The sequence below is a fragment of the Xenopus laevis genome, chromosome 7L, assembly GCF_017654675.1.
Source record: "Xenopus laevis strain J_2021 chromosome 7L, Xenopus_laevis_v10.1, whole genome shotgun sequence".
Classification (NCBI taxonomy): domain Eukaryota; kingdom Metazoa; phylum Chordata; class Amphibia; order Anura; family Pipidae; genus Xenopus; species Xenopus laevis.
The window spans coordinates 77,286,426-77,298,028 of record NC_054383.1 but is presented as its reverse complement, the minus strand read 5'-3'; the positions used below and the strand labels follow the sequence as shown (position 1 = coordinate 77,298,028).

The window sequence follows — 11,603 nt, the reverse complement described above, 5'->3', positions numbered from 1 at the left end:
TAAATAAGTAGCTGTATAACCATGAGGGATTTGGAGAATACTGGTTTTATTTCTATTTTATTCATCTTTTCAGATAAACGGGAGTCGTGGCTTTCTACAAATTTGTAGAAATAAAATAGGAAATGTTGCTAATAATCAGTTTATTTGGAAGAGCTCAGTGAACAGATACACACTGTTTACTTTATGACATTACTGGTGTTTTTACCATGTGTCGGGTATTATTAATAAAAACTTCTACTGAAATATCTACTTTATGCTCAGTGCTTTGAAAATAAAATCCAACCTTTTTTTTGAGATGACGTACTGAAAAATAATTGTTTGCTCTCTGGTAGCTAAGCAAAACTATGAAGCATGTACGACACAGACTAGCAGCCTTGAAGACTGTGGAGAGAGATGAGTTAACTCTTCCTGGTGGCGTCCGGAAGGTCTCACCCACTAGAGATGTAAGTACTGTAATTTCTTTAATGCCTTAAATTCGATCGCACCTCATATTCAACGTAGGCCTGACTGCATCCTAGTAATAGATGATTCTACATTACTTAATATTAATAAAGATGTTTGCATTGTTTCACTTTGTCAAAGCTGGGCATAATGATACACTTTGCCACACAGTAAATCATGACATAGAATCCCACCATATTTTGTGAGTGATTCTATCATTTTTAACTTTTTAGGGTATTAAGCGGGTTAGGAATATTATGATTAAATAAAATTTGAAGATCTTTTATTAAGGCTTAGATTTTAGGGCTTTACTTTCCAGCTTTTACACAGTACACTTTGTTTTGCTAGATATCATGACCTGCCAGTGGAACTACTAGCTACTACTCGTATGCCCCCTTGTCAGAGACCGGCTATATTAACACTTCTTGGAATCTCTTAAAACCTGTAATGTAATTTTATACATTCTTGTAATGCTTCTTGCTGTTGTCACAGTAATGGTCAATTTATTTTGTGAGCTGTTTTTTCTTTACAAACCAAATAAAATATTGTAATTACAGTAGTATTGTGTATGTGGATGTTTTATTTGTCTGCCCCTGCTTTTTGTCTATTTAACATGGGATATTTTACAAGCGCCCTAAAGATGAAGAAAATATATCCCTATTTGACATGAGCTCATTCAGTTGGGCTTATACATAAAATAGGTGCATAAAAACTGAACGGCCAAAAATAGAAAAAGCAAACCTGTTTAGTTCAGAAATGAAAGCTATCCTCTCCAATGCAGACTGAGGGTTAGGGATGTAGCGAACGTCGGAAAAAATGTTCGCGAACATGTTCGCGAACTTCCGGACAAAAATGCGAAAGGTTCGCGAACGTCGCGAACCCCATAGACTTCAATGGGAAGGCGAATTTTAAAAGCTAGAAAAGACATTTCTGGCCAGAAAAATGATTTTAAAGTTGTTTAAAGGGTGCAACGACCTGGACAGTGGCATGCCAGAGGGGGATCAAGGGCAAAAATGTTTCTGAAAAATACATTGTTGACACAGCGCTGCGTTTTGTGCTGTAAAGGGCAGAAATCACACTACGTCACTCAGGTGATGTTTCTGGACACGGAATGTGAAAAAGCTCACACAGCTAGGTGGCACTTGGTTAAAGACTGGGCAAACAATGCCTGCAAAGGCAACGTATACAGTAGTGGATACGGAATATATTATTGCTGCTGTAAAAACTGTGGGACCGGTTCTTGGAACGTGATTATGATAACGAGGTGATCAGGGAGGCGTATGAGAAGGCAGTCTCGCTTGATAGAAAAGCCCTTTTGGGTAGGGGGAAAGATCGTAGACGTGGAATGAGTTGTAAAGCTGGCACGATAAGGTATTGTACTACTTTTGATAGAAACACTAGATTCATCAAGAATAGTGTAAGTAAATACTGGAATGTTCTGAGACAGGATCCGATGTTGGCGGAAGTCCTGGATCCCCACCCCTCTTTTGTATTCAAAAGGAATAGGAATGTAGCGTCATGGCTGTCGAAAAGCCTTTATGACTCCAGAAAGGGTGATAATAATAAGGCATGGCTCAGATTTAAAGGTAATTTCAAATGTGGCAGAACCAGATGTAAATCTTGCCAATATTTACTGGTTTCTAAGGAATTTAGATCAACGTCAACAGGGAAAAATTATGGTATAAAGAGATATTTTAATTGTACTTCGATTGGGGTGGTTTACCTTGTTACATGTGGATGTGGGGCCCAATATGTGGGTAAAACTGTAAGAAGAGTGGGTACACGGATACTGGAACATCTCTCCGCAGTAAATAGAAAGGACACTAAGTCCGCAGTAGCTAAGCATATATTAGATAAACATAATGGGGATATTAAAATACAGTACCAGGTTATTGATACAGCTACAGTTGGACCAAGGGGGGGGAATCTGGATAAGTTGCTATTACGCAAGGAGGCATATTGGATATATCAGCTTAGATCAACGGAATGTTTTGGGGGGTTAAATAGGGAGTGGGAGGTTTCCTGTTTCTATTAATTTCGTGATGGAACATCAGGGGGTTGGGATGGTTAATTCTCTGAGTCACTAGTATGATATATTGGTAATAATTGTGTCCTGGATGCTAATATGTTGATGGTGAGTTAAATGTTAAATGAGGGATACATCTTGCTAGATTTATTTCGGGGGTTACTAGGGCTGTCTAGAATTACATTATATAAGTGAAATGGCTATTACATCAATGTTCACTCCTTTTTGCTGGAGTCTTTAGTTATTATTTAGCAACAGTGTTCATCTGGAGTGGGGAAGATAAGATGAATACTATGTATTGCTTTTTATGATGGCTTGTTATATTGTGTTTTATTGTATTTTTGTGGGGGTTACCTTGGTTTGAAGATGCATGTTTACATATGGTTTTCATTGAAAGGGTTAAATTTAGTAGGGAGGGGTGGGGGCCATGCTATAGGGAGGGGTTGGATTTATTTCTCTTATATATATCTGGTGTTTAGACTGGTTGTTAGCTCCTGAGGAAGTGGCGAGAGCCATGAAACGCGTTGAGTGAACAGCCCATTGTTTAGCATGGGGCATGCTTTTTTCCATTACTATTTTAAAATGCTTGAATAAAGGTTTATATTTTTAATTTTTCTACTTTTTGGATTCCTTGGTGCTGCACCTACAAACTTACTTTTTCTCTGGAAGTAACCGTTGGGATCTTCGGTTTTGTGACATGCACAGGTGAATCCTAGTACCTGGTAAGTGCTCCCACTATTTTTTGCAAGTTTATACTGGGCAAACAATGCCTGCAAAGGCAACGTATACAGTAGTGGATACGGAATATATTATTGCTGCTGTAAAAACATCACTCAGGTGATGTTTACGGACACGGAATTATTATTGTTATTATTTAGACAGAATGTGAAAAAGCTCACACAGCTAGGTGGCCGTTGTTTGAAAATGAAGAACACACTGGGCAAACAAATTGAAACAATGCCTGCAAGGTCAACGTATACACTACAGCAGTGGATACAGAATATATTATTGCTGCTTGAAAAACGTCACTCAGGTGGTGTTTCTGGAGACGGTATTATTATTGATATTTAGACAGAATGTGAACAAGCTCACACAGCTAGGTGGCCGTTGTTTGAAGAACACACTGGGCAAATAATGCCTGCAAGTGCACTACTATTGGTGCACTACTATGAAGAACAGCAAACAGCACTGGACACGTTAAAGAACAGTGAGATAAGTAAAATAAAAAAATATATATATATATTAAAAAAAAAAAATTACTCTGGTTGGTGCTGAACTACTAGGAGCAGCACACCAGTCCCACTCCCCACCCCAACACAGCTAGACTAATAGCACTGGGCTCTTATAGTAGCAAAGTAAAAAAACAAAAAAGAAAATAAAAGCAGTCCTTACAAGGACTATTGGGTTACAGGCAGCAGTCAGCAGATGAGAGATCAGCAGCAGTGCCCACAGCAGCTACACACAGAGCACTGCAGTAGAAGGTAGATTACTAGCCAGCAAAGCTACCTAACCTAAAATGTCCCTCAAATCCCTGCAGAGTTCTGTCCCTACAATACAGAGCAGTATCAAGTAGATTACTAGCCAGCAAAGTTACTATCAACTGTCCCTCAAATCACTAACAGCTCTCTCCCTACACTAGCTCTTCCAAGCACACACAGGCAGAATGAAAAAACGCTGCAGGGCTTCAGTTTATATATGGAAGGGGAGTGGTCCAGGGGGTGTGGGGGTGGTCCAGGAGGGAGAGCTTCCTGATTGGCTGCCATGTATCTGCTGGTCTGGGGTGAGAGGTCAAAAATAAGCGCCAGCTATGACGAACCCAAATTGGCGAACGTCGCGCGACGTTCGCGAACATTCGGCGGACGCGAACACCCGATGTTCGCGCGAATTAGTTCGCGGGCGAACAGTCCGCGACATCCCTACTGAGGGTCTAGGTTTAATAGTGTAATGTCAAATTGCAGGTTTGAAGTTACTCATAACAACCAATCAGCAATTCATTTTGAGCATTCTACAAAGACTGATTGGCTGATATTTGTAATTGTACTTGTACAGTTTAGCATATATATTTGTAAATGAATCATTGATAGTAACTGAAATAAATCTCACAATACCATATCTGCAATGCAGCCAGAGAAGGCACTTCAGAACATCGTAGGTGGAAGATTGGACTTTCTCTGGCCAAGTTTAGAGATGTATTATATGTGGTTAATTGTACATTTCTTTCTTTATTTGTACATCTCTCAGTGTATTTGATATTTCCATGTGTCTAATTAGTGTGGCATCTAGTTTGCTTCTATACAAATACATGGCTAACCAACTTTGTGTACATTGCAGATTGTGTTATTTCATCTAATAGAGATTAGCTATTGTGTGTTCTAAAAGGGGTAGTTCATTTTAAGAAAGAAAAGAAAGTAAGGAAATATGCTATTGCTGCTCTCATGAACCTCCAAATGATTTACTTCAGTAATTGGCATCCAGCCCATTGCTCCTTGTGCTTTGCAGCTGCCATTTTAAATGGAACAGTAACATCAATTTTTATTAATGCTTAATTCCCCCCCCCCCAAATTAGCTGTAATTTATAGCTAAGTAGTGATGGGCGAATTTGCGCCGTTCGCGAAAAATTCCGGCGAATTTTTTTTTTTTATGCCAGCGAATTTTTGCCGGCAAATTTTCGCGGTCGTTTCACGAATTTATTCGCTGGCAGCGAATAAATTCGCCCATCACTATAGCTAAGGCTTATTTCCCCTTGGATTTTTTCAAATCTTTAGCTTGAATTTGATATGCAAAGTGCCCCATAGGAGAATGGTGAAAAGGCAGCATGAATTCCTGTGTGCTGAACTGGAAGCTCGCTTCACACCGATAACCTAAAGCACCTACGTTTTTTTTTAAGCGTCTGTAGCTTAAATATATACTCGCATCATTACCCCCAAAGCTGTCCAAATGCATGGAAACATAAATTGGAGCTGTCACTGAAAAAAATGCTTAGGTGCTTAGGTTATCAGTGTGAAGCTGACTTCCAGTTTAGCGCACAGAAGAATTTAAGCTGCCGAAGCCTTTTCATCTTTCTCTTATGGGGCACTTTGCTTGTCAAACTCAAGCTGAAGATTTGAAAAAAGTCAAGGGAAAGTAAGCCTTAACTATTATTATAGCTATTTTGAGGGAAATAAGTAATGAAAAAAATTGGTGTTTCTGGTCCTTTAAATGCTGATGAGGTCCCTCCACCCAGAGTGATGTCCGCATATACAAGTTTAATTCTTAGTGCATTTGTCTGAAAAACCTATGAAATATGCAGGTATGCACAGGTATTAGTATGGTTTAGTTGCACAGTGAGCTTTACATTCTCAATTCACATAAACTTTCATGCAGATATACTTTTCCTTTGAAAACAATGATATGATACCATAGTTCGCAGTTGGTTTTTATATTTTATTTTTATGTGGCTTCTGGATTATTTGACTATTTGACTTTTTTTTGGGTGTTGATGTTCTTTCCACATAATTCAGAAAGCTTGACAGTGCACACAAACGAAGTCAGCATATAGGGCTGGGTGGGAGCTCTATCCAAAGCATCCAAACATTCCACTCTGGTCACGTGGGTAAAGCAAACACTAAACTGAAGGAGCATAAGTTGGATTCCGTTATGGATAGAAACGCTAAGTGAAAGAGCTGTATAAAATCTTCTTTTATTAAATCTTCATTAAAAGCATTTCAAATGCCATGTGAAAATTTTCATTAAAACGCGTTTCGTGGCTACAACGGTCACTTCATCAGAAGTGATGAAGTGACCGTTGTAGTCATGAAATGCGTTGAGCCATGCACTCCCCTGCTCTGCTCATCCAGTTGTTGGTGCTTTTAATGAAGATTTAATAAAAGAAGATTTTATACAGCACTTTCACTTAGCGTTTCTATCCATAACGGAATCCAACTTATGCGCCTTCAGTTTAGTGTTTTCCACATAATTCCTAAACTATAAACAATATGAAGACTGATTAAAAAACTGCTAAAAATAGGCCATTCTATAACATACCCCTCATTTTAGATTGTAAGCTCCCCTGTACAAGGCCATTCTATAACATACCCCTCATTTTAGATTGTAAGCTCTTCTGGACAGGGTCCTTTTTTTGTTTTTTTATGTATGAATTTATAATTGTTTGTTAGACATAGGAATATATATCTTCTCATAAATCAATATTTAAGTAATATTTTCCATGGCACAGAATGCTAACAATAGATGATGTAGATCTTAATGGGACAACATCACTAAAAGTACATTAGTAAAGTATGGCCACTCCTTCAAATGGCCGGACAAATAGTTATAAGCTCCTTCTGACAAAATGAAGACACATATGCAAGTGGACAGGGCTCACTGGGGACATTAACATTTACAAAAGAAACCTGTTTAATATTTACCAGCTATGATTAGGGCAGCTTGTCTCTTTAACATTGGTGTTAAACATTACTGTTTTTCAGACATGCAGTCGGTTATTGAAGGAGACTTACCCCACTGGCCCTTCCCCAGCATTTAGCACAGATTTCCATGCAGCCCTTGTACTTCGACCAGGTGTTGATGAGGAGGAGAACCGTAAACAAGTAAGTGTAAGAGTGCAGAGCAATTGAAATTAATGCATTGTGTTTCATCTTTTAACTTTAAGGGACAAATAAAGGCAAATTCACTTGGGAGGGAGTGTTAATAGGCACTGCACATTGAATTCAGCCGCAATGCTTGTTTTCTGGTTCCACTTTTTTTTAAGGAACAACCAGATCTAAAAATGAGGAATACCAATATCATATATCAGTTGAAATGTTGGTTTCCTATCATGCTACATGAAAAAAATGTACTTTGCATGCTTTGTTAAATAGGTAATATACATTTTTATGACAAAATATACAATAAACAAAGAGCTATCTGCTTTAAACAATAAAAAACTAAAGATTAAATTTTTTCCACTAATTTAATTTTGCATATTAGGGTTCACATTCTTATTAAGGCCACTCCAGCATTTGGGTGGGCAGATATTTATATCATACCTAGTTGCCGAATTTTGGTCTCTAAATGGGGCCATTGAGTTGCTGTTTTTGTTAGAATGCTATATATGCATAGCTGCTTCTCATTAAAGATGACACCTGCATAATCAGTTAGCTTTTGGGCTGCCAACACAACTGCTCTGAATGTGATCTGCCATGCTTAAAGTCGAGTATTAGCATTATATAACTGATAAATCCTTAGCCATGTGACTTGTGCCCTGATAAACTTCACTCCCTCTTTACTGCTGCACTGCTAGTTACAGTAATACCACCCCTTCCTCCCCCCCCAGCAGCCTATCAACAGAACAATGGGAAGGTATAGAAGCTCCCTGACATCTGCATTGCTAAAAATGCTCCTATGTCCCTCTCCCTTCCATGTCCTAGTGGTAGATGTGAGAACAGCACTCATTAGAAAAACATCCAAGTCCGGCCATGACTGTACCAGTTACATTAAGTAGGAGAGACCATAGCTTATCTGAAAGCAGTTCCATTGTAAAGTGCTGGCTTTTTCTGAAAGCACTAGATCAGGCACAATGATATGAGATGTTTGCCTACACACTCCTATTACAACTAAATGTATTTATTAGTTCAAAAAAAGAATTTGAATCTTCTAAGTGAAAACTAAGGAAAACTGCAGTATAAAGGAGCCAATGTTAAATTATATGTGTATAGGTTCAAAAGGGGGCTTGGAATGAGGGATATAGAGGTAAGGGGCACTAAAAGGAGCAGCCCGGGCACAAAGTCCACAACTGACCCCTGGGCATTTAGTGAACTCCCTGTCCAATTTTATTAAATAATAATGTTAAAGATGTCCATGGATCCTTTAGGCAGCCAGAATAACTTTTGTACAGCCACATTTGGCTGTACAGCCACATCAGGCTCCTGATAGAGCTTAAGTCTCAATTAGTAGCCAGCCATCCCTGTTCATGTTCAAGATAGGATGTCATCCTTGCTTGTTTGAGATGCTGTTTTAACACCACTACTGTCAGGCAACTTTGAGAAAAGATTACTATAAAATATTGCCTTTGGCAAGTACAAACATTCTGCCAACATAATTTTGTGGGGGGGGGGAGCATTAGCCACTGTTCTCCTGTACATGATGCTGAGTGTGAATTTAAAGGTGGGCCCTATTTTAAAGAGAAATTTTTCCAGCCTTCCATAAATAACCTTTCTGCCATGTTTGTTATTACAAGTGCTGTTTCATAATCTGTGAGTGGCTAAAACGATACACTTTGCAAAGGTCACAAAAATATTTTCCAATATAGATTCCAATAATTAGAGTCAATTCTTCTTTCTCCATTGTAGCCTGGTATTTACCGAGATTTAGAGTTATACGTTATATACTTTTGCCCTCTGAGATGCATTGTGTAATAATCAGCCATGTACTGTTACAGTGTTTGTGCAGATTAACTGACAAACAGTTGCTTGTAGTTGAGTGTCCTATTTGCACAAATTATACTGTGTGTGTGTAATTGCAGGTTTTAATACTAAACACTATTCTGGGATATGTAGTACTGGTATTGCATTATCAACTAGATAAATGTGAATATAAGTGTGGGAAAAATGGCTTCCGTAATTTATAATGTAAGCTACTATAAATACATATTTCCCACATTTTAAAACCTCAAAGATAATCAGTGCATTATGAGCTGAAAATACTTTATAATGCCACATGGTTAATTTGGGTTAAAAAAAAAGTTCATCAAGTTCAACCCCTCAAAATGATCCCCAGTACATAGAATCAAAATCGTCAAGTTCCAGAATCCAACTCTTTGCAATGGAACAGTGTGAGAAGGTACAGACCTGCACAGGTCCAGGCAGGCAGACCCGTACCTGACCCCGACCCGCTGACCTGCAAAATGACCCACACCTGCCACTCCTCTATGCCCCCTACCCTGATCCACTACCAAATTTGCACCTGCAGTGGATTAACTTCCGACCGAGCTCTTGCAAAACCAGAAGGGATTTCACCGTGGACCAGAAGTGATGTCACTCAGGAGCCGAATCAGCTAAGTAAGGGGAAAATGGGAAAAACTTTCATTTCCATCAGGGGAGGGAGGGAGACAATACATCCGCACTTTAGCAAGGTACTCAAGCAGGGTAGCAGTAGACCTCCCACATGGTCAAGGAATCGGGAACTTCCTACCCAAAATCCAACTGCTTTGCGGGAATTCCGCGAGTACCAGACCTAATGCAGGACCCTACAGGGTGGGGTTGCATCACACTCTGAGCCAAAGATGAGTTGGGAAATGGACCTTACAAGTATGATAGAGTCATTTCAATCTGTGCAATCAGTCCAACTGAATGAGCTCATGTCAAAAAAGGTGTAGGATACCTTACTCTCCTGCATCCATTTTTTGCAGGTGGCTTGCAGTAAATGTATGTTGTGGCTATACTACCAAGTTAGTACATGTACATTTGTGTAGTACTCTACTATGTTTCAGACACAGAACCAAGCTGAAAAAATGAATTCTCCTTTTAGCAGTATCTCCAGGTAGTCCCTTTAATTGAGACATTTCTCATTTCAAATGCCATGTGAAATGCTGCTGCACTGATTTCAGCGCAACCATTCAGATTGCATATACATGCATAGCTTTAACGAATTAAAGAAATAATTTCTGAATTTTTTTTTTTTTTAACATCTTATTAATTTTTAGTGGCAAAACCAGTATCTCATGTACAGAAGACTGTTTATGGACATTGAAAGAGAACAAGTAAAAGAAATTAAAAGACAAAAGAAGAATGAAAAGAAAATTAAAAAGTAAGGATGATTCCCATAACATATATGGAAAACAGAGGTTATGATTAGAAGCAAACATAAGTAAAACTAGGATTTGGACCCCCTTTACACCCAGTGAGTTTACTTACTGACTCAAATAACATTTCTTCTTTCTGACAGAATTAAAGGAGAGAGAGAGAATTCCAAAGGCAAATAGAGGAGCAGCAGTTGCTTGATGAAGCTGACAAGGTCAAGGAATATTTACATGAAAAGCAATCTGAGTTGTCAAATTTTCATCATGGGCCAAAAAAACATCCAGAACATATAGAAAAAAACACAAAAGAACTTAGAATATGTTCAGTAATATTCCCCTGATGTATTTCTGTCATTTTTAATATTGCCAATACATTTTTCAAATACTCCCATTGGCCAGTTGGCCACAAAGCAGGTGCTTATTTTTGAATTCCAGGCATGAATGCAAGTTTTGGTTGTATAAAAACCAAGTGTACTGCCAAACAGAGCCTCAATATAGGTTGACAATCCATATAGGCCAACCAAATGGCCAATCACCGCACTTATTTGGCACACCAAGAAGATGTTTCATACTTGTGTTGCTCCCCAACTCCTTTGGGTTAGTCCACATGAGGAGATTCGGGGAGACTAATTGCCTCGTCTCTTGAGTGACTATCTCCCCGAACTGCCTCAGCGTGTTTTCCCATAGGCTGCATTGAAAAGTCGCCTGTGCTAATGCACACGCTGCGATGCGTTTTCAATAGTCGCCCAAAGTTGCCTCTTTACTTTTGGGAAGCAATTAGCTGGACATGTTTCTTTTTGTGAGCAATCATCCAACTGTTGGTTTCAAGTCATTCTTATACAGACCAAAAACACTGCATCCAAAAGAATGTGAGGATCTCCAAAAATAAAGAGGCAAATATAAAAAGTAGAAAAATTTATTAGGACATGAAGACCTAACGCGCTTCGTGCCTATTGGGGCACTTACTCATAGGCTAGATTGTTGTCAATCCTCTACTTTAGGTATGTTGAAGATTTAAGAGTGCAGATAAAGGAAAAGATCCATCTTAATAAAATTGGAATGCCACCATTATGTTGTTGTGGCTCAGATTTTTGAAATTCACATCCAGACGCTTGTGCAAAGAACTGTGTTTTTTACAAGAATCCAAAAGGTAAATTATCTTCTAGTAATCCAAAATTTATTCCCTCTGCGTCTCTCATCAGGCCGGATAGTTTAGTGTTTTTTTTTGTCGGATAATTCAGTTATCCTCACCCTTTGAATTACTTGCTTGGCGTGTATTATATCACCCAGTTTGTTCTCCTCTTACCAGTGATTCACTCCAATTCACCTCCAACTATATATACATTATATAAATATATTTAT

At 38.6% G+C, this 11,603-nt stretch overlaps 1 protein-coding gene across 1 annotated transcript; it reads left to right on the top strand.

Moving 5' to 3' along the window:
• Positions 1–296: 296 nt before the first annotated feature.
• Positions 297–10,685, top strand: LOC108695823 (coiled-coil domain-containing protein 15-like). The gene is made up of 4 exons (XM_041569197.1): positions 297–443; positions 6,934–7,053; positions 10,146–10,249; positions 10,388–10,685. The coding sequence occupies exons 1-4, from the start codon at positions 345–347 to the stop codon at positions 10,422–10,424; spliced, it is 360 nt and encodes a 119-aa protein (XP_041425131.1). The 5' UTR covers positions 297–344; the 3' UTR covers positions 10,425–10,685.
• Positions 10,686–11,603: the final 918 nt, after the last annotated feature.